General features: G+C 45.8%; 1 protein-coding gene and 3 long non-coding RNA genes across 18 annotated transcripts in view; 1 reads left to right on the top strand and 3 right to left on the bottom strand.

Annotated features, from left to right (window-relative positions):
• Window positions 1–341: 341 nt before the first annotated feature.
• LOC140578489 (uncharacterized) lies at window positions 342–4084 on the bottom strand. The gene is made up of 3 exons (XR_011982698.1): window positions 3902–4084; window positions 3228–3299; window positions 342–461 (listed from the first exon to the last, which is right to left on the bottom strand). It is a non-coding gene; the product is annotated as an uncharacterized lncRNA (long non-coding RNA).
• On the top strand, window positions 438–27636 carry LOC111860465 (yjeF N-terminal domain-containing 3). Of its 2 annotated transcripts, XM_023844208.2 has the most exons (6): window positions 438–698; window positions 20297–20405; window positions 22720–22830; window positions 24423–24536; window positions 26141–26291; window positions 26669–27636. In XM_023844208.2, exons 1-6 carry the CDS (start codon window positions 640–642, stop codon window positions 26863–26865), a joined length of 741 nt encoding a protein of 246 aa, XP_023699976.2. In that variant the 5' UTR covers window positions 438–639; the 3' UTR covers window positions 26866–27636. The 2 variants fall into 2 exon arrangements, with proteins under 2 accessions (XP_023699976.2, XP_023699977.1); XM_023844209.2 differs by lacking the exon at window positions 24423–24536.
• LOC111860467 (uncharacterized) lies at window positions 15777–17648 on the bottom strand. The gene is made up of 2 exons (XR_002842034.2): window positions 17078–17648; window positions 15777–16392 (listed from the first exon to the last, which is right to left on the bottom strand). It is a non-coding gene; the product is annotated as an uncharacterized lncRNA (long non-coding RNA).
• The window catches only part of LOC111860466 (uncharacterized), a 48238-nt gene continuing 45362 nt past the window's right edge, over window positions 24761–27636 (bottom strand). For all 14 annotated transcript variants that reach the window (XR_011982683.1, XR_011982694.1, XR_011982687.1 and 11 more), the window contains 2 exons: window positions 26639–26792; window positions 24761–26245 (listed from right to left, as the gene is read on the bottom strand). This is a non-coding gene — a long non-coding RNA (uncharacterized lncRNA). The remainder of the gene's footprint in view (window positions 26246–26638; window positions 26793–27636) is intronic.

Genomic DNA, 27636 nt, shown 5'->3' with positions numbered 1-27636 from the left:
TTGAAAGGTAGATTTTCTATTTGACAAAGTATCTAAATGATTGATTTACATGTTTATGTTTTGGCATTATTTGTTATCAAATATTGTAAGTAGTTTAGCTTTAGGTTGAGAAGTATTATTATTATTATTAATAATAATAATAATGATGATGATGATGATGATGATGATGATGATAATAATAATAATAATAATAATAATAATAATAATAATAATAATAATAATAATAATAATTGCTATTAGTGGCTCCTCAGTGCCAGCAATCCACTCCTCTCCAGTTTCTTCAGGTTTCCCCTCTTCTGCTCCTGCAGGCTGCTGTGGACCAAACTGTGCATGGTGCTCCTGGCCAATCAGCTTGCTCGCACCAGATCCTCCTGATTCTTAATTGGTCAGCTTTGCTGGCTGTGAAAGCTCATACACACATGCTCTCGCACGCACGCACACACAGACACACAGAGGTACTTCTACTGGAGAGCAAGCCAGCACAGACGACAGAGAGGGAGAGAGAGAAAGCAGGTCTTTGAGCGTAAAACGCAGGAAGAGCATTAAACACAGGAAGAGCGTTACGCGGGGACTTGCTATTCTCTGCTTTGCCTAAAAGCCTTTGCTCAGAACTATCCTAAGCTGTTACAGATCTGCAATATGAACCACAGCTCCAATGATCCAGACTCTGAGCCCAATGAACCACTTCGGTACCTCAGGTAAGAAAGGATTGTGTGGAAAAAGAGAGGGAGGATACTGTTAAAGGGCAATCATTACCAATGTGAAGTACTGGCAATGACTTTTTCTTGAATTGTATTGAATTGCATTGTGTATGTATCTATGGTTCAGTTTTGATAGGAGGCAAAGTTAACACTGTTGCAGAAGGGCAGAAAGTTTCAGTGACGTCTGACTTATCTCGGAAGATGTCAGTGTGCGCATGGTATTAACAGTGGGGCGGATGGCAGGAGATGCTGTACGGCGTCCGCAGAATGTGTGTGAAGCCCAGAGGTCGGGCAGAGCGGTTCTTCTAAGGCTGCTTGTTCCCCAGATCTGCCCTGAGCTCGGGAGCGAAGGAGAGCCGGCCACGCTTTTTATGTGGGTGGGATCCGTTTATCCGCGGGACGTCTTTATCTGTGACGGTATCATGAAAACAACAACGCACATCAAAACAGAGGGTGTTCCTCTTCTGAGGGAGCTACCTTTGGGTTTGTTTAATGCTTAGAACATGATGGAGATGCTGGTTAGGTTCCCCAGTACTGTGGCAAATCATCCATCCATCCATCCATCCTCTTTCCCATAACTGCTTTCTTCTCCTGGCAAATAGTACATTGTCAAATGTGGTTAACTAGAAAAGCTTAGCTAGTCTTAGCAGTTAGTGTCTGTTGCTTATGCACAGTCAACATGCACGTATATAAGTGTGTTCTTGGGTCTTCGGCATTGTATCTGCGTAAAGCTCTTTGGAGAGACCAGCTGCCCCCCCAGAGCTCTGGGGGGCTTTAAGAAATCGGACGCCCACAAGGCCGGTTAGGCTAGGCTCGCTCTCTCAGGGCTTCTGGAATCAGGTTCTAGCTAAAAGCCCGACTCCTGCATCGCAGAGAAGCAGCCACCTCGTCCCCCCCGCTGTCTCTCGCCGACCCTGCGCGCATGAAACGGGCTGCGCTTTTCCGCCTCTGCTGCGTGGCCCCCACGCCGGGACACCTTCTTTATTGTGCTAATCACACACACAGCACCCCTTTCTGGGCAGAGCACCGGGCATTTCGGGGCGACAGAGTCTTCACGGGGCTGCATGCTGGGGGAGGGAAGCGTGTAGTGAAGAAAACATGCAGAAAATAACCCCAAAGGTGCCTTCAGTACTGCGTGTGTCATGTAGGAGATTTGCCAGATTACTGCGATGTTTTTTTCCCTCCCTCAGAAGTGTCTTTCATGTTCAGTCACCATATGCGTGTTTTAATCAGTGTCTCTCTGTGTTACCTGGACTGTATGTGGCAGAAATGAATGTCAAGGCAGGAGAATGTTTCTGATCACGTGCCGCATATGAGATCCTTCAGACATCATCTACACTTCCTGAATGCATGAGGGGGATTTTCTAGTGTCTCCCCCCCCCCCCCCCAACTGGATGGGTATCCCCTGCTACCACCCCCCTGGTTTTTTTTCCTGCCCACTGAATCAAATGTCCTTTGTTTATTCCTTCCCCTAACTGGTCCGCTAATCAGTCTTCAGAAAAGCTTGTCCCCCCCCCCCTCCCCCCAGCCCCGTCTGCTGCCTTTATTTATACTCTGCAGCTCCAGAGGCAATAAACACGGTGGATGCTGCTGAGCACCAGCCATTGGGCTGATGTGTTATTGGCTGATGTGTTATTGGCTGATGTGTTATTGGCTGATGTGTTATTGGCTGATGTGTTATTGGCTGATGTGTAATGGCTGCACCCATCATGTTAAATGCGGAAGCTCTCGATTGGCTGCCCGACGTGAGAGACGGCGGGGGATGGGGAGCCGCCAAGCCTCGCTGAGTCAATTGAATTATGAAAATAGCGACTGCCGGCTAATGCCTTATATTTTTGAAGGATGGTGGCGATGAGGGCAGACAGGAGGCGTACGACGGGCCGGCCGAGGCGGACGCCTTCGGGAGATGGCCGGCTGTAATTAAAGGCCAGGCTTCACGGCCTATTAGCCCGTCATGCGATCTGGAGGCAGTGTGCGCTTTCCTGGCCGGCGCTGGGTGCTCGTCGTTCCTCAGTAACAGGCTGTTTCATACGCAGCAGATGTGCTGTGTGATGCCTGTGCAGCACAGATGGCACTGCGCTGGTATTAACTGTTCTCAGTCAGTCCCTGTGACTGAACATCCGCTCATCTGCTAGTTAATAATAAATCCCTTGTATTTGTTTCCAGATGGTGGGTTTATAAGGGTGCCTAAGGTTGCTATGTATCCTCAGATTAATAATATGCACCCACAGGTGGAAGCCAGTCGGTCCCTGACTGCTGTGTGGTTCTGGGGATCGCAGCCGCTCACTGATTTCAGGTGCACTCAATGATTTTGTGTTGGCGCTGTTTTGGCACAACATAAACTGAGTGATTTTTGCCCTATAAGACGGATTAATGCCTGGTTTGTGATTCTTCTAAAAACCAGAAAGGTAGGATTTTGGCGGTATTAGTATGGTAATAACATGGATGTATCAGGATATGGCTGGGTGTGGGTTGCTCTCGCTGACTGAACGTGTGGCTGAATCTGCATGAGGGGCACAGATGTACCTTCTGAGCCCAGAGTCGACTCGGTTCAGTGTGGGTCACGTGGTCCTCGCAGCAGCAGGCTTGGTCTCCATCCTACACTTAAAAAAAACACACAAAAATGAAAACCGCACGTTCCTGAGGTCACGCCTTTCCGATATTCAGCCTGTGGGCGTGAATATACTGCAAGCACTGCAGAATCACGCAGAGTTTCCTTATGCTCTGTTCTCCCTGTGCTCAGTCATCGATTTTCGCGTGAGATGTTTAGAGCACGGGAGAGAATGAGCATATAAATCATGGTGTGTGGGGGTGCGGGTTCAGGAAGGTCACGCACCTACGAAGCAGTAACTATGAGAGAACTGAACTTCATCTGCTTTCATATTCCTGTAGCTGTAGCTAATGGCTTACTTCATGGAGGAGTTATTTTCTGGTGTAAATCTGTATTTTAGCTATCTGTTAATTTCTGTAATGTACTGTGAAGTTTTTGCTCATTGACTTAAGCTACTATGTAAAAGGATAGTTATTTTACTTTGTAATCAATCTGAGATGAGCTGTGATTCTGCTTCGGAGGGCGATGAATGCTCTCTCTCTGTCACTCGCAATAAACTGGGATGGTGATTATTTAAAAATGTGTGTTTGCCGGAGAGCGAGAGCAGTGAGTCTCTAGGGTGGCTGGACAAGCACAGCGATGCGCTCACCAAGCAACAGTAGCTGATTTGCATCCGTCGTGGCATTACGAAGCCTGCGGCTCTTCCGGAGCCCCTCTGAATCCGTCGCGCTGAGAAAGCGAGTGTGGAGTTGTCTGTAATTTGGTTTCAATAGATAGTCTGTCAGTGGCCTCCACCTTCTGCCTGGCCGAGGCTTTAGGATCTGTGTGCAGTGTCTCCTGGGAAATATGTGGGTAGAGGCTAAGCTAAGAAATGTCCCTCTGCTTCCTGGGATTGGCTCCAAGCTCCTCTTGACCCTGCAGGATGAGAGGTTATTGAAAATTGATGGATGGCTGTTTCCCCCCCCCCAGTTATTCTTGTATGGGTTCTCTTATGGGTCAGTGACCTTTCAGTAATCTGATTGGTTGGATCATACTGGGGGTTGCAACCACAATCCACTGGTCCCATTAGAGTTTTAGGCTTTCTAAAGACTATTCTTTCCTGCCTCATGTTTTTTTCATGCATTAATGGGCTAGTCAAAGGTTAGGTTTATTTAAAGCTTAGGTTGGATTTTGTTGCGTGACGCAGTCCTCTCCCTGTCTTGGTGCTATGCGAATGGGTGAAGGGCTGCGCACATGAATCCCCTCCATCCTGCAATTCCAGCTTCATATTTAATCATTAATAATGCTGAAGCACGCGGTGATGTGTCCATAGCAATGGAAAAGTACGTTTCTGGAATCTCAGTAAATGTCACATTTAGGGAGCCACCGCCATTGAAAAAATATTTTGTCTTTGTTACAATAATCTTTCACAACAGGTGCTAATAATCTCAGGTCAAATGTCAACAGCTTCAGTGTTTACCCGAAATACAATTACAATGCAATTATAACTGTCTACAAAAAATTCTGACTCTCTCCATCGTTGTTAAGGGTTCAAATCCCGCTCCTGGATCCCTGTATGTGGAATTTGCATTCTCTCCCCCAGTCTGTGTAGGTTTTTATTGAGTACTGTGGATTCCAAAGACATGCTGAACTGATGTGTCTAAATTGCCCTTACTGTGTTCACTGTAAATCAGTACTGAACGTAGGAGGTATCGATGGATGGATAATCAAAGTGATGCTTCAAACATTACTGGAAGCATTCCCAGATCCCATATTTTCATCCAGTAAACCAGAGACCTCCAGGGGGTGGGCTGTGGGGTGTGGGGGTCTTTAACACTACTTTCTCTGTGGGGGGAGAGCATCCTGTTGCATTCCCTTGCAAATGGTCTTTGGCACCACAGGGGGTCGTGGGACGCAGGTTGAAAATCCCTGCTGTAAACACATCCCCTTATCTTGTGAGCAAACAAATCTACCTTAATAAAATCAGTTTCATTTTGCTATCAAATCAGAACATATTAAATTAATCCATACTCAGTACTGGGCCTGTAAAGTGGTTCCCCTGCAGCTCGCAGTGTCGCACGGCTGCCTATGTGCAGTCATGTAATCGGCTTTAGCCTGCCTGCGGTAGAACCCTCATTTGCATCCCTTCATGCTGATTAATTGTTTGTTGGTTTTCAGAGCAGTGATGGATCTTGTTAGACCGTTCCAGTGCACAGAAACACGTGCCCCAAGGGTGAGGATTTAGCCTCCCATCTTGCACAGAATGCCAGAATCATAGATTAAATTAGCCTTGAGCAGAACTCCATTTTTTTTGTGTATTTTTGTTCACAAATGACTTGATGCTCCACAGGATTTATTAGTGTCATGTTGTCTGGTGCTTCACGTGTCACTAGCTAAAAGATCTAAGCATCAACACTGTGATATTCATACAAATACGGAGGATATTTGTGAGTTCAACCTGTACCCACATGACGGCAGAGTAACTTGGCTGTTGCTATCAGGTAACGCCCTCCAAAAATCATAAATATCCTTTTTTGGTTCATATGCCAGGTAGTCTGTCAGATTTTATCTCTAATTAGGAATGAAACTGAAATATGCAGATTTCACAAGACTGACTCACTGGAGATTTGATACCGTTGGTGGCTAAAGTCATTGAAGTATCTCCTGAACAAAGCCCACTGAGCTCCATGTCGCCGCATTCTGGCACGGTCGGAAACCTATCAGTGGCACGGGGAGAGATCAGCCTGCCAGATTTTCGCTCTCACCTGCGGAGCTTCTGACCCCATCCTTTGTGCTCCTGGCACAGTTGGCGGTTCTCTCACTAATAAGCGAGCCACGGTGACAGCTGGAGGCGGAGAAGGACAAGGTGCACAGCTAGTTGGTGGAACAGTGACTTTTTCTTAGTGTCACTTAAATGGATTTTGACATTTCTGCTCTGATCTGTAAGCTAGCCGGTCGACACCCATGTGAGATCCTACCGCAGTCTCTCCTTCTTAAGGTCAGATTGTTGTTTTCTGTTGCGCAGACCCAAAACTGAGATTAGTATTTACATCATCCTATTTGTCTGGTTTCTTTTTGTGACCTTATCATACTTCTGTATCCTTTATTAGGTAACACATAGCTGATACGGAATAGATCTCTGCCTCCAGAATTGCTTCATGGGTAGACAAGCTATGCATTCAGGGAATGTACTGCGCTATTATTTTTGGTACTTCTGGTCTTCCTGTCAGCTCTGACCTATTGCAATAACTAGGTGTTTGCAGCCACAGGAACAGCATTGATTTGGATGCATTTTGTTAATCATACCATTGGCTGTAAACTCTAGACACTGATGTGTGGATTTTCCATCCTTCCTGGTCTCTGTTGAACCTCACCTGATCTCAGGCGGATAGTAACTCATCAGGTAGGATGGAAAACCAGAGGTATACCAACACTCCCGGATCAGGGCTGCCTACCCCTGCAGTAGATCGAATGTCTTAGTCCCTCTACTATTTGGATGCATGCATGCTGTCATGTGATTTACTGTCTACTGAGTGTTAGTATTCATCAAACTCAAGTAACTAGAACCCTTACTGTGCATATAAACTTCTAAATCTACAGTTGTTTTTTGACATAAGACATTCTGCAGTGGTGTCCGGTTTTTCCTCAGCCATCTTGGGCGCATATCGATTGTAGGCGATGCCAGCCCGGGTGCCCGAAACCTCTGAGAGCGGCATGGACCCTCCTCCGTTTAGCAGCCACCGCAATGCCAACTGCCCACAGCACCGTGCTGGGAACAAGATTAGTCTGAACCATCCCTGTGGGCAACGGGCTCCACGCAGACCCGTCACACTGGTCAACTGGAAGCACTGCAGCGGTGTTCCTGGTATGCTGCAGCATTCCTAATATCATTCCCATCATGTTCCTGTCATCTCTGCTAAGCTGTGCACCTTAAAATAAAAAATTAAAGGGCCCTGAGCTTCAGAACTTCCAACCTCCGACCAGACTCTACTCCCAGCTCCATCACATAGTCTACGATTATTCAAGCAGTGCCCAGCTTCACCTCTTCACCTTAACATCTCCACCCGTTTGAGTTTAGCTGGTCACTGGCTGGAGAGGATGCCATCTTTCCTTCACTCAACAGGGGATCCCTGGATTCTTTATCAAGGGATCTAAGATGGGGGGGGGGGGCAAATTGCTGTTTCTATGCTTTTAGCAAATAGCATTTGAGTATAAAGAGTCACATTGACAGAGTAGTCAGTCATACACACAGCATTACCTTCAGTTACCCAGTAACTGGTATAATGTGAATAGGTGTCCAGCTGACCTGCCAATAGTTCTTGAACAGGGCTGGGCTCAATCACTTTATAGGCACACAGTATAAATTTGGATGTTGTAGAAGGAGCCTCTTGACCAGATTATATTATTTTTCTCATTTTGGTTACACTAACCATCAGAGGTAGAAAGTTCAGGCTCATAAAGTTTGTTTCCACCAACCAGTTGACTATCCTGTGAATGTGACTCTTTATACTCAGCTGGTTGGTTGAAAACAAAAGCTTGATCTGGTTTTGTGCTTTCTGGGACCTGAACTTTCCGCCTCTGCTAACCATATAGAAACAGCAACTTGCTGATTCTCATCCATCTTGGCCGACCCCTTGATAAAGAATCCAGGGATCCGATGCTGAATGACCGGAAGACTGTGTCTCCCCCAGCGGGTAACCGGGTAAACTCTAACGGGTCGGGGTGTGAAGGCACATGCGTGAAGAGGTGAGGCAGGACACTGCTCGAATAATCGTAGACTCTGTGAAGAAGCTGGGGTAGAGTCCACAAATCTGGCCCGTGTGCACTTTCCAATTACCATGGCAACAGTGAGGCCTAGGGATCCCAGCCAAATGCACACGCATTGAAATCAAATCACAGTGGCGGATGGCGCTTCAGCGTGGCGGCAACCCACTGTGGAGACTGTATCTCTCCTGCTGCCCAGTTCCTGTGCTTTCTGAATCGCCTTCAGTCGCTCTGTCAAGTCTGTGACTCCAAAGGTCATGGGAGCCTGATGCATGCATAGGATTTTAGAAACGTTAGAGGAGATAAATGTTATAACCGAAGATGGTATTGACATTATCATCATTGGAAACCGTGTGAATCTGGAGCCTGTTCCTGTTCCCTGTTTTGCAGATTAAGTGTTGGCTTTGTGATGAGCAGATTCCTTTGAACACCTGGTGTCTCCATGAGTTTGCTCTGTGAATAAAAAGACCAGTAATGTTCAGAGCCCAGCTAAAAGTCTCCTGTTTTCCTCTCGGTGCAAAAGGCAATTAAGACTGGGAGATGTGTTTGATAAGAGCAGTTGCTGTGCGCATACATCAGTGGGCTCTAGTCCAGGCCGCTATCGCTAGACTCTCACGTGTTTTTGTGCCTCCGAGTCTCCACAAGAGCCACGCAGCTGCTCTTAATGCGGACGGCGATGCGTACGTGCTGAATCGCATCAACGGTGAAATCTAATTTAAAAAACCCAACGGCGAATGCGACACATTGAGGGAGGAGCTGGAACACCGTGAACGGAGCCCATGGCCTGCAGGTCTTAGAGACATTGCACAAGGCAAACATGAGTGATTATAGGTGGTACCAGGCATGGGAGCCTCTCTGAAGGAATGGCGCTATATCGCCACACGCCTGCCCCTTTCTGGGAAACACAGCAGACTTTTCTTGTTCTTTTTTTACCTCCAGTGAATTGCATGTCTTGTCATCCTGACAAGCTCCATACAGACTGGCTGTAGACAGGTGCTGGGTTCTCTTCTAATTGTATATATTAGTTAGCGCTGGCTCTGAGCCGCATTTTGCTAATAGTTTCCCTGTCATTCATGGGCAACTCGCTGGCAGAACAGTTGCTGGAAATTAAAACGGTGTGATTACATCACCGGCATTCTACCAACCCCGTAATTTAGCATTAAACCATCCACAAGAATTTCAGTCAGTAATAAATTAGCTGCAGAGAATGTTTATGCGTGATGTTTATTATTCTGTATAATTAAAAGGTACCAATAAAAAATGCTGCATTTACACTTATGTTTACTTAACGTATTAAGTGGAGTTTTTTTTTTTAGGAATAATATAGGGGTTTCAGAAGACAAGCCCCAAAGCAGTAATTTGAGTCAGCAGCTCTGTGTGGTGACGTGCATCGCTTAACGAGGCAATCAGGCTGCTCACGTCGGGTCTGTGATGCCCCCGCAGTCTCACAATCGTTTGGTTTTGTTAAATTACACAGATGTAATCAGCACTCAGCCCCTGATGATTTCTGGGGAGGGGAAAAAAAACTCTTCCAGATAAATATGTGAATGGATTTAACAAGAATTTTCAAATTGTTTCCGACGGCAACAATGAGAATTTTAAATTGTTCCTGATAGAAATGCCTTTATTACACCCAATTTTAACAGTGGCGTAGAATCCACTTCGACGGAGGCAATTACATCCAGAAGCTGCCGTGAGAGAGACAGAGGAGAGATACTTCCATGTGTTACTTGTCCACTTTTCGAGCCCTCTGAGGGACATCCAGAGCATCTGTGAGTCCTTAGACACTGGACCATCTACCCCAGACACTGAACTGTCATGCAGTGAGACTCTCTCATTACAGCTGATTTACATTTATCATTTGTGTGTGTGTGTGTGTGTGTGAGAGTGTGTGTGTGAGTGTGTGTGAGTGTGAGAGAGAGAGAGAAACAGCTGCCAGTAGGATACAATCAAGCAGAGGTTCAGGGGTGTCACCACTCAGGCGTGCCTGCTGGTCCAGGGGATCCTAACCTCTCTGGGGAGGGGCTGGCTAATTTACAAGAGTATAAATTTGCAAACCAATCCTCTTTTTAAATTGACCCCTATGTTCACACATTTGGATTTTATCTGGGGAAAAAAAACAATGAACTGCCCCCCCCCCCCCCCCTCCATCTGGGTTGACAGCAGGTTTTACTGACGGTATCCTCCCCCCTGCCCAAGACTTTTCACAACAGTCTAGCGGTGCTGAAAGTGCTGTCCGGTGCCTTGACGGAAACCAGCCCTTAACTCGCGGTCCTGTCCCAATGCAGCCGACGGAGATCTCCGGAGAGCAGAGCGATAGCTTGAGCTCATTGGCCAGATCCATGGCCGCCAAAAGCTCCTTCACCTCGACATCCCAAAGGCGGCTTCTGCCTTCTGAGTGGCTGCCACAAAGTGATGCCGATTGATTTTTCCTCAATGACCCTGCAAAGCGCTTTGTTTATGAGAAAAGAACGATATCAATGCAATCCATTATTATTGTTGTTTTAAATCATGGGCACCAGTCGGCATGACAGATATTACAATACATGAAGAGTGATCCGATTGGGCGAGTCCGGGAGCGATGGATCACAGGGTGTATCTGCTGCAGAATTCTGTTTGATTTAGCTGATAACTGAGTTGGTTTCTCTCCCCGAGGATTCGCAGCATTTTGTCTTGGCTACACGTTTCAGCACAGCCTGAAATAACATTGGCTTTCTCACATGAGATGTGTTGTGGGAGGTCTGTGCTGGAGGCCTATTCAGCACTGGGGGTGAGTGGGGGGGGGGGGCGGGGGAGTTAGACACCATATGTCACCCTGATCTAAGAGACTGGTGAATGTGGCTGGGCCTGCTTCATCCACGTTCCAGCAAGAGGAACTCGACCGAATCTTGCAGACGGCACCTGCAAGCTCGTGTTCCACTTACACCTCAAACGTGCAGCTTTTCTGCTCTGAGCTCTGGTTAGAAAAGGCTGTGGGCTCTAGATATTCACAGTAAGACCCCCTGCTGATCCCTGAACCCTTTTTAATGACTAAACAGCGTGCTGAACATACTTATGGCTGTAAATGTGATGTCGTACATGCCGTACATCTGCAAATGTCACTTTTTGACACTAGGAGACATCTACGTGCTGTATTAGATTGGGGGAAATCAAATTAGGTTTTTGCTGTTTTTTCACGTTGGGTTTTATGCTCACTAGGAATATGTCTACCTTATGTTATCAGCCCTGTGCAGCTGAAGATAATGATGCAAGGGCTGGTCCATATTCTCTGGGGACAGTAGCCTGTTAGCTCAGGGTAGGATCTACAGGAAATGGTTACCTGTCATTTCCACTCCTCCGGCGAATCCCTCGCCTCCCACGTAAGACGTTTGCATGTTCCCTCCTGAGTGCTGTTGCGAGCGCAGACTCTCACCTGGACGTCTGCTCGGATCTGCTGGATGTTGGGCTTTTCTTTTTGTTCAGGTGGACTCTTAGCGCTTGTGGTTCCCCAGCTGCACGGGTGACAGCAGGGTGGGGGGGGGGGATGCCCCCCTGAGCCCTGGCAGGCTTGTGGATGTGGCCCCCCCACACCACGCCACCCAACGTTAATTATAGAAGAGGTGGTGGGAGGCTCCTCTGTTCCTGGGCTCTGACTCGTCGACGTCGCCCTACCCCGCTGATGTGCTCCCAACGTAATTCGTAAGTGTGCCGGCTGACTGAGCTCTCCAAAGCGAAGCCGGCCCGCATGTCAGAGCACCTTCCATAAAACCAGTTACACCATAGCAACAGCCTCTGGCCAGTCTGAGTCACTTTTGAAGGCCCTAGTGGCGTATACATTTGTGCGGGTGTAAGCATACACATACACATACACACACGTATACACATATACATAAATATATACACATATATACACACACATACACACATATACACAAATACATACATATAAACACATACACACATACACATACACATACACACGTATGACAGAGCATAACAAGCTGCTGTAGCCCCCTTGAAGCTGGTGGATTGACACAAAGCAGAATTCCCATGTGTACTTACCCTGAATACCAGTCAGATATTTGGAGACACCAAACCACCTACGGAGGAGAGTGATAGACGGGCATCACATGACCTGGACACCTGACCTAAACACGGCAAAAATGGATTTAGAGGAGTTTGAGCAGAGAGTGAAGGAGAAGTGGCCAATGAGAGCTCAGCATATATGTGGGACCTCCTTCAGGGCGGCTGGGAAAGCATCTCAGGAGGCACCTCATGGAACTGGTGTTTGGTCAGTGTGTAATTACATATACACTCACCTAAAGGATTATTAGGAACACCTGTTCAATTTCTCATTAATGCAATTATCTAATCACCCAATCACATGGCAGTTGCTTCAATGCATTTAGGGGTGTGGTCCTGGTCAGGACAATCTCCTGAACTCCAAACTGAATGTCAGAATGGGAAAGAAAGGTGATTTAAGCAATTTTGAGCGTGGGATGGTTGTTGGTGCCAGACGGGCCGGTCTGAGTATTTCACAATCTGCTCAGTTACTGGGATTTTCACGCACAACCATTTCTAGGGTTTACAAAGAATGATGTGCAAAGGGAAAAACATCCAGTATGCGGCAGTCCTGTGGGCAAAAATGCCTTGTTGATGCTAGAGATCAGAGGAGAATGGGCCGACTGATTCAAGCTGATAGAAGAGCAACTTTGACTGAAATAACCACTCGTTACAACCAAGGTATGCAGCAAAGCATTTGTGAAGCCACAACACGCACAACCTTGAGGCGGATGGGCTACAACAGCAGAAGACCCCACCGGGTACCACTCATCTCCACTACAAATAGGAAAAAGAGGCTACAATTTGCACGAGCTCACCAAAATTGGACAGTTGAAGGCTGGAAAAATGCTGCCTGGTCTGATGAGTCTCGATTTCTGTTGAGACATTCAAATGGTAGAGTCAGAATTTGGCGTAAACAGAATGAGAACATGGATCCATCATGCCTTGTTACCACTGTGCAGGCTGGTGGTGGTGGTGTAATGGTGTGGGGGATGTTTTCTTGGCACACTTTAGGCCCCTTAGTGCCAATTGGGCATCGTTTAAATGCCACGGCCTACCTGAGCATTGTTTCTGACCATGTCCATCCCTTTATGACCACCATGTACCCATCCTCTGATGGCTACTTCCAGCAGGATAATGCACCATGTCACAAAGCTCGAATCATTTCAAATTGGTTTCTTGAACATGACAATGAGTTCACTGTACTAAAATGGCCCCCACAGTCACCAGATCTCAACCCAATAGAGCATCTTTGGGATGTGGTGGAACGGGAGCTTCGTGCCCTGGATGTGCATCCCACAAATCTCCATCAACTGCAAGATGCTATCCTATCAATATGGGCCAACATTTCTAAAGAATGCTTTCAGCACCTTGTTGAATCAATGCCACGTAGAATTAAGGCAGTTCTGAAGGCGAAAGGGGGTCAAACACCGTATTAGTATGGTGTTCCTAATAATCCTTTAGGTGAGTGTATGTTATGTACAGTGTGTGGCTCAGTGGGCTAAGCCGTGTGCCTGTAATCACAAGGTTGCCGGTTCAAGCCCAGCCTCAGCACGTCTGCGGGTCCTTGAGCAAGACCCTCAATCCCCAGCTCCCTGGGCGCCGCTATGGGTGGCTGCCCTTCGCGGACAGCTTACTCTACAAAGAGCAAGTTGAGGGAGGCGTAAAAACAATTTTCCCACGGGGATCAATAAAGTATCAATTATTATTATAGTTTTTATGTCTTCATAATTATTCTAACATGTAAGGAAAGGTACAAATAAACCTTTCTATGGCAAGGTGTGTCCAAACTTTTCACTGGTACTGTATAATTTGCATGTTCATGGGCCGGACCCCCCGAATCTTCCAGGGTATCCCTGCCCCTCTGTCGCCCCTAACTCTGTATACTATCAGCCATTGGGCTGGCTTCCATAAATTGTACTTCTGCAAGGTTACTGAGCACAGATGGGGGTTAGTGACCTGTATTCATGACATTAATTTATTTAGTCAGCACCTTTGTTCAAAGCGATGTGCAGGTGGGGAGACCTTTGGCTCAAACAGCAGGGTCACCCGGCATCTGGTGCCCCCCCCCAGGGTTCAGGGGCCTCGCTTAAGGGCCCAAAGGTGACACAGACACTCCTCCAGCCTGCAGACACATACACTTGGTCAGCTTTCCTGGCCGCAACTTTATACAGCCGAAGAAAACTGAAAAAGAATGAATGAATCATTGAATGTCTGTTCTTCAAACACCTAGTGATTCTTGCAGCGGCACAATATTTATCCACTGTTAGAAGAGAATCACGACATAAATGTCTATCTCGCAGATGAATCATCATGTGAGATGACGGTGGAGATAAGGGTGTACCTTCTACCCGTACCGCGGTATTGGCGTGGTGTGTTCTGCAGCTCAGCTGATTGAAACTTGTCAACCAAGCAGAAATCTATAAACACAGTGTATGACTCGTCCCCAGCTGTCGTGAGTGTGTCTTGTCACTTGGCTGTGATGCTGTACTTTAATTAAATTGTCCCTCCTACCCCCATCACACTCGAATCTTCTCTCCATTGCAGAGCTGGTAAGAGGCCAGTGAAAGATGCCAGTTTATGGCTGAAAGAGACGCATCTGAGAAATGCTGTCTCTCTACAGTGTCATGCATGATATCCAATGTCTGCACTACAGCAAAGAAGGACATTGTTTTCATTGGCTTGGCAAAGTATGAAATTCCTTTGCTTATAATAGATGGACCAAGTGGCCCTAGTTTATTTGGGTAGTCCCAGGTTTAATAATCTGTTGATTACAAAGCTTATCCCTCCTTAAAAATAAATGGAATTATTTGAAACAGATAATCCTGTGTGGCTGCACATTTTTATAGGAGCTGAAGATGTTTTTTTTTTTTTTTCTCTGAAGAAGCTTTTCTACTGTTTTAGGGATTTGAAGATTTATACTAAAAAGCAAATCCTGCTTCCACAAACGGCTTAAAAGGCATTGTTTGTCTTTGTGACAAGCAATTAACATTTTGAAAATAGCTTCTCAGGTTCCAAGTATGGGAGAGTTTATGTGCGCAAGAGTGACCCTGCAATTCTGCGCTGCTTACCTGTAGATCAGCTGACAGGTGTCTCAGAACCATGCAGCTTCTATCCCCACCTAAATGCATGTCAGTGAAGCTAACGTGGATGACACAGATCCACCAGCTAAAGGAAGGATGTGAGTGAATCTTGTAATGACGTGCAGTGTCTTTCAAAGTATTCGCTGTTTACTGTCGCTCTGTTGTCCCTGTGCTTCCTGAGGTAGATTCCAGGCTTGCCTTGACCTTGCCCCGGGGAGGGGGAGGGGGGGGGTGTGTTTTCACGAAGCAGGATTTCTTGCTTAGCCAGACAGCTTGTAAGATTTAAGGTAGTCTGAGCTAAATGTAAGTGAACGATGATGAAGACCATTTGGCACAGACTACCTTCAATCCAACAAGTTATCTGGCTAAGCAAGGAATCCTGTTTCGTGAAAGACCTCCCTGGATAAGTGGTTATGAACAATGGCTGGATGGCCGGATGGCTTTTCTAAGAAGTAGCTTCTCTTTTAGCTGTCACATATATATAAAATATAAAACACACGCTGTAATCACACACGCTCCAACCCAGGGTCAACGGCCAGACAGTTAACCCTGCGGCACCCTGATAAGAAACATCTGCCGTTCCAATAGTCTGGTACAATCCAGGCTGGGAATGGGAAGTGGATTTTGATTGTGGTGAGAATTGAATGGGGAGCGGGATTCATTCAAAGGATTCTAAAGGTTTATTGTCATTTGTATTAGTACAAGTAGGCTACTGAATACGAAGAGATGGCTTACTTTAATTTTTCCTGCAGACAGATGCAAGGTAACAAGACGTAGGACAACAGTAAATATGTCTAAAAACTTAATATGTAAATGGAGATATGGAAGTATCTGGAAGAATACATATGAATTGTACAATGTACATGCATAGCAACAGACAAGACTGCAAAGCCTGAAGTACAACGACTGTGAAGCTGTAATGGGGGAGGGGAGACAATTGAAGATATTTTAGCAGTATGTCGTTTTTCCTGACATGGATGTGTTTCGTAATGCATGACATGCTTGCTGTTTGTTATTCACACGATATTCCGCTTTGCCGATTCAAAGTTTCCGACAGAATGTCCTGCTTGTCACTTTGCCCCTTCTGTTCCAGGAGCGCGGTTCCGTCGGGCAGCACTTTTAACGGGGCTCCAAAGAATGGCACCTCTCTAATCTCCTCCCCTCCTCCCCCGAATATGCAGGCATAGCGGCTCTCCCGACTGTCTCCGTTACCATGGCTCCCGGCGCCTGCCGTTCTTTCTCGGACTTCCCCACGTTCCAGTTCTACTTTCGACTAAAGAGACACAAGAATGAGCGGCCGCTGTTTCTTTCACCGCGGACGGGCTCTGTGTACGAACAGAATACATTAGGACCGCGATCGCAAAACGGCACCAGTCGCAGGAAATGCACAGAATGACGTTGATCCCAATGAGACGTGACCTTTTTTATGATTACCCTATTTGTATAATCGATGGGACTTTTTAGATTTCAGAAATTTTCATAGACCGTAATTAAGAAAAAACCGATGGGGCAAATGATTTGCTTTAGCCTTCAGGATTAGCCCCCGCAGTGAAAAGCGATAAGCAAATTACTGCTAAGCTAATTTCCCGTAATTTATTGGGACGCAAAGTAATTTTAACTAATACATGTTCCAAGAAAGCTCTTGGCTGCCAGTAGACTTTGCTATTACAGAGATTCATCTCTGTTCTTCAAATAGATTACTTGCTGTCATTAAATCGAACCAAAACCGGATATGTGAATCAGATAGACAAATTGTAACGTGTAGGCAGTAAATTTAATTGACGGATCCAAGCAATCACAAATTTGCGTGATCCCAATTAGTAATGTATCTAGCCTGTGATGGAGGCTGTTAACTTCCTTGTTGACAGTATACCTGCAACATGCTACCATTTGAACTAAGAAAAAAAAAATGCGTGTCCATCCAGTCATTGATCTCGGGCAACTCCCTCCTCATTTACCTCAAGCCAATTTCCGCTTGTAGAACAGTCATCCTCTGGTGCCCTCAAGTAACTCTAAGGCTGCTCAAGATGATTTGAAGATCATATCAGCTCTTCCCTCATGATGTCTGCAAGTGCTTATTTGAACTTAGTAAGCAGGAAAATTACCCCTGACCATAAAGATCACTGTATGGCCATTGGACAAAATAATGTGGCCAGAAGAAGGCCTGGCAGTATCGCATTCGTGTATTGGAGGATGTAGCTGTAGAAGCATCATGATTGGCCAGTATCTCCGTCACACGTTTTCTTGGGTTTGCCCGAGATTTATCCGTATGCAAAACATATGTGGTATATATGCTATAACCTTTAAGCTGGGTTATTGCAGACTTAAAGCATCATGCTATAAACGTATGCAAATGCTTTAAAAACACATTAAACAGTTTAGTTGAGAAATTTATATGGTCAATGGCAAGATCAACCCATATAATCCGCAATATGTCGGTGGTATACATACTAGGCCTATATCTGCTAGCTTGGATTATAGGAGTCTGTGGGTTTTCTGTAAAACTAAATTTTATTGTTAAAATCTGAATTTATTAAGTAAATGAAAGCTTTATTGTAATAATAAGATAATGCTGCTGTGTTTTAATCATGTGATTCCACTCCGAGGGCGTGTATTCGTTAAGGGCGAAATATTCTGTCTGTACTCTGTTAACGGTGCGTGTTATGGTGTTCGTCCTCGGTTAGCCGCGTTATCGCTCTGGTTTCTTGAAGCGTGTGATAGATCCGATTATTTTCACTTGGGCTTCATCAGGGAGTGAGAAGGGGAAGATGGTGTGTGCAAAGGTTTTGAATTACTTGCACACCGAGATCCCCCCTCAGCCGTGACACATTTTCTATCCACGGATTTCCATTTTCTAAGCCACTTTTCCGGCTAAGGTTTGTGATTTTTTTTTTTCCAGGAAATAAGTGACATGGAGGGTGCTTGACTTCAGCAGAGTGTAAATGATCCTTCACATGTTCAGCGATTCGACCTCAGACGCGCACGAGTGGCAAAAAGAATAACAGGTGCAGGATGCATTAAATAAGTGGCCAATTGATGTCGGTTTCCATGGTGAGCCATAATTAGAACCTGTTTACTTGCCTGTAAATAAGGAATAGGAAGGAGGTCGTATTTTCTCTTCTTCCTTGTAGAAGAATTTTTCGTTTTGATTTAGCTTGGAAAACAGTGAAGTTGCCCACTTATTTTCTATTTCATTCTTTTATACTGCAGGTGTAATCATTCCAAATGAATACCTAGTGCAGTACATAACCTTCAAACATTCAGATGATAAGCCTAATGCATAGTTAGAATGTAATTATTATGGATGATAATTTACAAATGGTGACATTTGTGTCTGGATATCATGCAACATTGACTTTTTTCACAATTAGGCTTGTATAATGTGCAAGTCAATCTGGCAGGGGAAACAGGCTAATTAGGGGACCTCGTTATGGTCAGACAGGGTAATTTGTGGCCTGTGGGCAAATCATGGGATCTCCAGTTGAGGGATAACAGGTCTCTGTGGGTTCTTACTGTAGCTGGATTCAGCAGGTATTCATCCACACAACCCCCTGGCCCTTATGGTTAAGTAGGGTTTTGCTGCTGAAAGGGATCGCGCACCCTTTACTTTTGTCAAGCCGAATATTGCCACCTGGTGGTGAAACTATGACAATGCGGTTTTTCTACTACATATGGAAGCATTAGGTTGGGGTGGTCAATCTTATCTGCAAAGGGCCAGTGTGTTTGTAGGTTTTTGGGATAACCTTTAGGTCAGCTGTTCAAGCCTAAGTGTGAGGACTCTCCAGCCAATCAGTCCTCTAATTAGTAATCTAATTAGGTTGCAGCGAAAACCCACATACACAGGCTTTTCTGGATGAGATTGCCCACACCTGCATTAGGTAGTAAGCAGAAAATGGACTTTATCCTGTTTGTTTGTGCAGTGTAACAGAGGGACATTCTGAGATACTGTTTACTGTGGTAGTTTACAGGTGGCTAAAGACCTCAAGGGTCATTTTTACACATATTGATAAAAATGTCAGGCTCAGTGGGAGGTGTTGCTGTTCCGCTCCGTGTGCATGTGGTAAACATGCTCTCTCCATTTTGTGAGCAGGGTTACCACTGGCATCACTGGAGGGCACCCGTGAAAATCTGTCCAGACAGAGGTCTGGAAAACCAGACCGCCCAGATGAGAGGTCACCCTAGTTGGGAGGGTTTCCTTCAAGTGCTCTTGTTTCCTCTGACAGTCCAAAGACACACAGTTAGGCAAAATGGCCTTTGATGAAGTGGAATCCTATTCAGGCTGTACCCCTGTTGTGTGTCCTCCGTTGCCTGGGGTCTGGATAAGCGATGGATAAGGATGCTCATGATGAAGTACAGACCTGATGGCGTGATGATGCTGCCCCCAGTGTACTGGAGGAGAACAGCAGCTATGTAGAGCTGAATGTTGCGTCAGACAGGTGACTTTTCACGAGTCTCATTAGAGTAAAGTTCAATCATTCCACCTTTTGACACACCTGACAGAAATGTCTTGCACCTCATTTCATCTGTCTGTGAAATGAAACAGCATTTTTATATACGTGATGTGACCGAATATATCCTGCAAATTAAATCTGACAACAGATTATTTTAAACACCTATTGCCTATTATAATCCTGGTTGAAGGAAGCGGTAATGCTTAGATGATCCACAAGGGGTCCCTAGCATCACGATTAATGCCTTACAGAGCGTTTTGACAGCTGGCCCTCACTAAGTTACACAGTCTCGTAACTCCAGATAAGGTTTCACAAGGGGGACAAAGATTATCCTGAGACGAGTTACTTCTAGTATTTACTGGGAAATACCTCCTAGTTTCATCCTGATATCCACATAGCATTGCGTTCCAGGAGCCTGCAAATCAGTGACATCCTGATTCCAGCATTTCCTCTTTTAAGAACAGTGAGTGAGCAGGTTGCCATGCGGAGAATGAGAGTCAGCCGGGACAATGCCCTAGAAATACAGGCGGCCTTCAGCCGACTACTGATCCCCGCCTTGTGTCTCCTGCGGTTCAGCATGGGGAAGGACTGGAAATGATGCCTATAGGATGCCCTGGAGTTGACCTGCATCCATAAGCTCAAGTGCAAAATATGCCAAACCATCAAATATATCCTCTTGTCCGTCTCTATATGTATGTTTGAAGACGTAACTTGTTTCTTTTGCAGTAAGGATGAGGCGGCTGCCCTTGAGACAGAGCTGCTGTCGGACTATCGGTTTGGACAACAGCAGCTGATCGAGATCTGGGGTCACGCTTGCGCCGTGGCCATCGCCAAGGTGCGTGTGCCCTTTCACCATTACCTCATATCCCCAACCGCCCCCCGGTCTTGGGCCGTCAGTGCCGGTCTGTTCTGCCTTGTTGCACACACCCTCCGCAACCAACCCAGATACTCTGAAGTGCCCAGACACATGTCCAGATGCTCAGAAATGGGCAAGGGCAGCGAGCACCGTGTGTGGCTGCTCCGCCAGCTCACCAAGGACCCGGCGTCTCGGCGGATCTGTGGAGCCTGAGGCGTCATCGGTAGCGGGGAGCGACTCGGTTAGATGATTGAATTCCGTCTGGCAGGGAGAAGCCTTACATCAGCCCTGCATGTGGAGCTTGAAATGGACCCAGCCAGACTGATGTGGTCACTGGTTTTGTCTGGTATGGGTCGGCCCAGAGATCGTTGTCGGAGAGTCGTCTCAAACGCTCTCATATGACCAACCTGAAAGTTTGTCTAACCTTTGTGTTTCTGCTGTGGACATTCCTAGACAAATGATGTATGTTTCCTCACTTGTTTTGGCAGAAGATCTTATATTTTCCTACTGCATTTACCAGAGGGACATGTATTATTTCAATTATTAGAACTACTGATTTCAACTGTGAATTTATTTGTGCTGCGCTGCTACCCCAAGCCAATCCAAAGGGGCAGAGAGATCATTCCATTTGAGAGCTGTGGTCACCAGCTGGAAGTCAGGGACTTATGCACCACAGTGGTATTAACTTCCCCACCAAAATCCAAACCCCCAATTAACTTCAGGGCTGCACGATTAGCTCTCGCTTGGTGACTAGAGTCTAACTTGATCTGAAATTCAAAATGGCCGACTTGTTTTGACTCCTGAGAAAGTGAGAAGTGAGAACCTTTCATGTCCCCCGCCGGGTGTTTTTCGTTTCGTCTTCTTTAAGACGACACTGTGGGAGGCGGGACTTTTGGCTCGGCGTGATTAGGGGGCGCATTGCTAATTTGCAAATGACAGAGGTGCGTCTCCAAAGTGTTTTTTTTTTTTGTCACGTATACAATTATATTCAGTATAACATGCAGTGAAACACAAGCCTGCTTAGCCCCAGACTGTGAACAAAGGACTTAAGAAATAAGTATAAAGAGGACATAAGTATGGAAAAACAAGACGTAAGACATAAAACAATAATCAATAGCTGTAGCGCAGTAAAATAGCAAGTAGTCCAGTCTAAGAATAAATGAGTATTTACATATGTACACTAACGAGTAGCCTGGGTCTCTGGTGACGGCTCTGTCCAAGGTGCGAAATGCTGTCCTCATTAAGGACAAGTCCAATAATCGCCTGGGGAAAGAAGCTCTTCCTCTGCTTCTCTCTGAGCAAAGAGAGGTGTTCTCTCCCTGGTCTTGGACGGTCCACAGCAGGACACGGAGAACGCTGGCAGATGCAGGCACCAGGAGGACATTCTGCCCGGGGGTAGGGATGGGGGCCGCGGCGCGTGGAGAAATGTCAAGGCTGACGTGAGCGCGGGAAGAGTAATGAGGGGGCCAGGCTGCCAGCGCTTTCTCTGTGTGCTTCCTTGGGCACGTCTCACCTTGACTTTAATTAAGGAAAATTAGTTTCAATCAACATCAGTGCTTTGCTCTGGGAAAGTCTGCCAAACTGGGCCCTCTGGGTGCCTCCGAGCGGCCCGGTGTTACGAGGTGTGAGATGTAAAGGGCACCTTAATGAGCTCCCGTTCACGCAGGTGAGCCGTCTCCAGACAGGCCACTCTGAGCGCTTCTGAGCAGAATGCGTATGTGCTCATTATCCTAACTGACCGCTACCTGTTAACGAGCTTTTTGCCTCATCAGTTTACTTCTGCTCGATCCTCCGATTAAAGACGTAAATCCCCTCAGGCGTCGCCTGTTCAGCATGCATCCCTCATGTGGCACTGCTCGAAAGCATTTTTACGCAGGCAGTTGGCGGGCCGCCTAAAGGCCCCCGACGCAGAAAAACTGAGATTCCAGACTTGGCCGGGAAAATGGGAACAATGTGGGCCATGCGGCTCGGGTTCAGAAGAGCGATGGAAAGTGTGTTATTTAAAGTTTGCATCCTCTGACGTGCGTGTCGGTATTTTTTCCAACGCTGTCAGGGTTATTTTAAAGAGTTTGGGGTCTAAAAAAAGTAAATAAACAAAGGGTGTCATTTCCCCCTGCACTTTACCCCCCCCCCCCCCTGCTATGCATAGGTCAGTCAACAAAGGTGGATGCTGGTTGCTTGGCGACAGACAGAGGACCCCTGCAGGTAGAGAGAGGAACTGCCAGGTCAGCAGGTGATCTTTACTTATGCTCACCCCGTATCTCTGCTTCCTCCCCCCACCCCCCACCCGCAGGCCTTCCCGCTGGGCACCCTGGCTAAGAAGCAGCCCACGGTGCTTGTGGTCTGCGGCCCCGACCAGAATGGTTCCGTGGGGCTGGTGTGTGCCCGCCACCTTCGCATATTTGTGAGTAGAGCACCATGTGGGCATGTGGGCATGTGGGCCGGGTCGGGGTGCGAGGGGATGGCAGCTCCGGTGATTCAGCTGATTAGGCAAAAAGAGTGACGGTGGTGATGTCACTCCTGCAAGCTCAGCAGAACAGGGCCGAAAAAAAGCAGTTCTTGATACGAGGAAAGTTCGACACACCGTAAACCATGTATAGGTAGACCTGGAACCTCCATCTGAAATTAATCTAAGAACTAGACCCTTTCAGCATTGTCTAATACACAGCCTGAGCTGCTCAGTCCTGTCATACAGACTCTCTCACAATGAAGCCAGACAATTAAATTAAATTTAATTAAGGTGTTTTTGGTCATGTTTTATAGACTGCACCGCGGCGAGGAGATGGGGGGAACATGACCGTGATCATCTCGTATTTTTACTGTGCCAGGATTCCTAACAGGGCCAAATCCCTTACTATAAAAAAAATAACAAATATTCTAATTAGCACACATTTGCACACAAATTAGTAAGGCAGCCATTGAGTTTGTGAGGAAAATCTGCGCCCAGCCACCATGTAGTCCAGGGTTCGAGAGAGGGTGCGTCGTGAAATACTGAGCCGCCTGCGATCTGTCCCCGAAACATCCCCCCCCCCCAAGAAAAAACACAAAATAAAAAAAATTAAAAAACGGCCGTCAGCGGTGAGCCAAGAATGAATCCAGCGCTCAATTCGGTTTTGCCGTTACAGCCCTGGCACCTCTGCTGATGTGCAGGACACTAATCTCTTCTCCCTTTCACTGTGAGCTCACACTGAACTTTTTAAGTAACACCTGGGATTTATTCTCATAATAAATAACCATCGCTGGAAAACCAGCGCTGAATATTTCAACATTACCCCCGGTGTTTAAATGGATATTAATTTGTCCTATTTGTCTGCCTAATATTTCAAACTGAATATTTTGTGGCCATATATATTCTGCTCTCTTGTTTATGGGCTGGCGGTGACTGGCTCTTATGATGCCCGATTACCCACGATGCCCGTGATGATGTGGCTAAAGCTGTTCTATTTCAGGTTGGGGCTAAACCACAGATCCCAGTCAAAGCACCGGCGTGTCTCCCAGTCAGAGATAAGACGCCTGCCGACAGTTGGACGTGGTTAAGCTCAGGGGCTTGCATGGGTAATGTGGGGGGAGTCACTCCCCGCTCAGAGGCAGACATTTGGATGTTTGCGGACTCAGACAGACAGAAACACGGCTCCCCCCCGACAGCGTTGCTTAGCAAAAGATGAAAACAAAAACACACGGGTCTAGGAATACAGTTAAAGGGTAGCTGTCATACAGATTGTTAGTGGTTTGGACCACAGGTGAGTGGCTTTGTGAGGTCACCCTTCATCAGTCCTGTCCACCGGGGGGAGCTGTGTGGCTCAGTGGGTATGAGATCGTACCCTGTATCCGGAAGGTCGTGAGTTGAAAAAGGCCCTCGACTGGCCCAGTGGCAGCGGTGAACCCCAAACTTCCGTCACTTGTACGGCACTTTGGGTAAAAGTGTCTGTTGACGTCACCATTTAGGACCTGGCAGAAGGGTCTTGACGTCCCCTCCTGTCCCCGTCCCCTTGGCAGGAATACGAGCCTACCATCTTCTACCCCAAGCGCTCCCCTCAAACTCTGCATCAAGACTTCACGGTGCAGTGCGAGAAGATGGACATCCCGTTCCTCTCCTACCTTCCTACAGAGGTGTGTGGCTCAGAACAAAGGCGCAGCAGACTCTAGGAACAAAGCAATGACTGGGGCTAAATTGTCCATAATGAACATTAGACAGTTACCTAAGACAGCGATTCTCAACCTCTTTTAATCCCAAGATCCCCTGTGTCCAGGAAGACACGTTTGGACCCTGTTAGACAGGTTCTGATGTCGTTTCTCATGTATGTGTTCTGCAATGATGACGATAATTGCCATCGTTTATTAATACAATTTAATTTGGTTACACTGCCAAACGATGTAATTTCGTTTGCACATGTCCACCATTATAACACTGTTTTTTCCCCTCAGTTTGTGATTATTGTTCTCAGAACAGAGGGTGAATGTTTGTGAACAAAAAAACTATATTTAAAACCTATTTGGGAAATGGCTCTAAAATCAGAAACCTGACAAACATTAAACGTTCTTAACTGAAAAGACCTTCATTTTAAGGCATTAGCCTTTAACAAAATGACATGTTACAAACTGTGATATTTTTAACAATGTTTCAATTGAAGTGAACCAAGTGTATCAGCAGCCGTGCCGCCTGCAGGTCAGAGTAGGTAATGCATCTGAAGCTAAGTACTGGCCAGTACTTGGATGGGAGACAAACTAGGAAAGTGAGTTGCTGCTGGAGGAGGTGTTGGTGAGGCCAACAGGTTAGTCCATCCTGAGGTCTGTTGGGGCCCCAGTGCAATGATGGGGATACAGTGCTGTAGAGTGGCGCCATCCTTCAAATGATAACGTATAACCGAGGTCCTGACTCACTGTCATAAAAGATCCCTGGGGGTGGTACCCTGATGTTCTGACTAAACTGGCCACTGTGGCCCTTTCAGATCTGGCCTCCTAATCATCCCCTATTAAAATTAATCCCCCTAGCTACTGTGATGAGTGTACTGGCATTGAATGGCTGCTGTTGCATCATCCAGGTCTGTGAAGTGCTTCGGGTGTCTTGAAAAGCTGAAAGTAAATGTAACGATGAGTCCTTGCCTTTCCCCTCTCTCAGCTTCTCTGAGACGCCGCGAATTGATTTTTAGCTGTGAATTCTGGGATTCTGTGTAATGTCATGACCAAAGCCCTCCAGCTGTTTAAAACTAGGAAGGACCACTTTTGGTTTCTATTAAAAATAGCCCTAATTTTAATACAATTAAACTATATTGATATAAACATTTATTATCCTACATCTCGTTTAGCAAAAATATCAATATACTGTAAAATTTTTTGATACAGGCTACCGGCCAGATCATATGTCAATGTCATATTTTTTTTCTTCACTTTTCAAATAAATTGCATGTCCCCAGTGGGCCTGACTGATGCCCCCCAGTGGGCTGCAGTCCCCCAGGTTGAGAATCACTGACCCAGGATACCTGTCAAGCGAAGCAACAATATGGATTGTTAACAAAGGATTCAGTCATTTTAACCGCATTTACAAACTGAACAGCTAGTTTGACATTTAAAAAAATATATATTTTTTTACACAATTTTCACTAATACATGTGTGTGTTGCAATACTTAAAGGACTTTTTAAGGTTCTGTCAAGTTATTAAAATGCATCATATAGAAACCAGAGTTTAGACAGTGTTGACTCTATCCCGGTTTAGGTCCAGTTGATTAATGACGCCTATAACTTGGTGATTGATGCCATCCTGGGGCCTGAAGCCGATCACACGGATGTAAGGGAACCATACAGCAGTATCCTGGCCACCCTGAAACAGATCAAGATCCCCATCGTGAGCGTGGACGTGCCGTCGGGTAAGATGCCAGCCTCCAGGGCTCAGGGGTGCTGGGCACCAGGTCGAGCGGGTGCTGTCTTTCTGCATCCCAAAATTACGGGGTTTCTCAGTGATGGTGACGGAGAAACACATTCATGTAAATCAGTAATGCTTGATCCTAGAAACAATATGTTGGGCTGCCTAAGCTAAATAGCACTCTATCGCCAAGCACCTAGGTTAAGATACACAATTGAAAGCTATCCTTAAATAAAAGTCATCATTTTATTCCTCCTACTGTTATATGTATAGTGTTCTATAGCCAAAATGTAAACCTTGACGTGAAATGGAGTCGTGCAGTTTTTATGTATAATGTCATTACATACTCACTCCCTGCTCACCACCAACTCTCTGTCGAAGGCTGGGATGCGGACGAGCCCGGCACAGACGGGATTAATCCCGAGGTCCTCATCTCCCTCACGGTGCCGAAGAGGTGTGCGGCCAGTTTCCCCGGAAAGCACTTCCTCGTCGGACGTTTCCTTCCCTATGACATACAGAAGAAATATGAGCTCAATCTGCCCGAGTACCCCGGCACGGACTGCCTTATACAACTGTAACAAACATGCCCATGCTTTTACAGATAAACTACTATATATATATATATATATATATACACACACACACAAGCTCCTTTTTGTATTTAATAGATATATTATTATTATTATTGATAGTTTGTTGTTACTATTTCCAAGCTATATTATGTGGGTCTGGAACATATTTTCCAGTTACCCTGTTGCTTCTAAAAAGAACAAAAATAGACTGTTTAGAATGTTGCATTGTGGGTGGTCTCAGTCGTCGTAAATTAGCGAACAGTTTGAGAAGAGTGTGATTATTCATTGCATTTTTTTTTAATCACAGCAAAATGTTACTAATTTGGTGCTGATAATTTATGTGACGTTTAATTTTACCATAGTATATATTATTTATTGTCATGAATTACTACGTTTTAAAGTAGTATATTAGTACGTGCCACATTTTACATGTGAAGTGCTCCATCCCACATTTTTTTTTTTTCTTTGAAGTGTTTTTTTTTCTTTACTCATTCTAGAGCAGTTGTTAGGGGTCTTTGATAAATAAAAGGTCTTAAATATGGATTGTTGTCTTAGCCCAATTTACCTGTAAATGGATTTTTTTGTAATTAGGCATTGTATCAAGGTGGTAACAATCATGACTGTAGCCCAAAAGTAGACTGAGAAGAAATGAAAGCACAAAACAATGCTTGTTTTTTATGCATATTGTGTTCTAATGTGCATTAAAGACTACTGGCTAATGACTTTTTTTTAAATCAGCATTGATGAATAAATACCGTTTCAGTATGAAGAGATAAA

This window comes from Paramormyrops kingsleyae, chromosome 15 (assembly GCF_048594095.1).
Source record: "Paramormyrops kingsleyae isolate MSU_618 chromosome 15, PKINGS_0.4, whole genome shotgun sequence".
Taxonomy (NCBI): Eukaryota; Metazoa; Chordata; class Actinopteri; order Osteoglossiformes; family Mormyridae; genus Paramormyrops; species Paramormyrops kingsleyae.
Note: the sequence above shows the minus strand (reverse complement) of the source record. Positions and strands in the feature narration are given on the sequence as shown.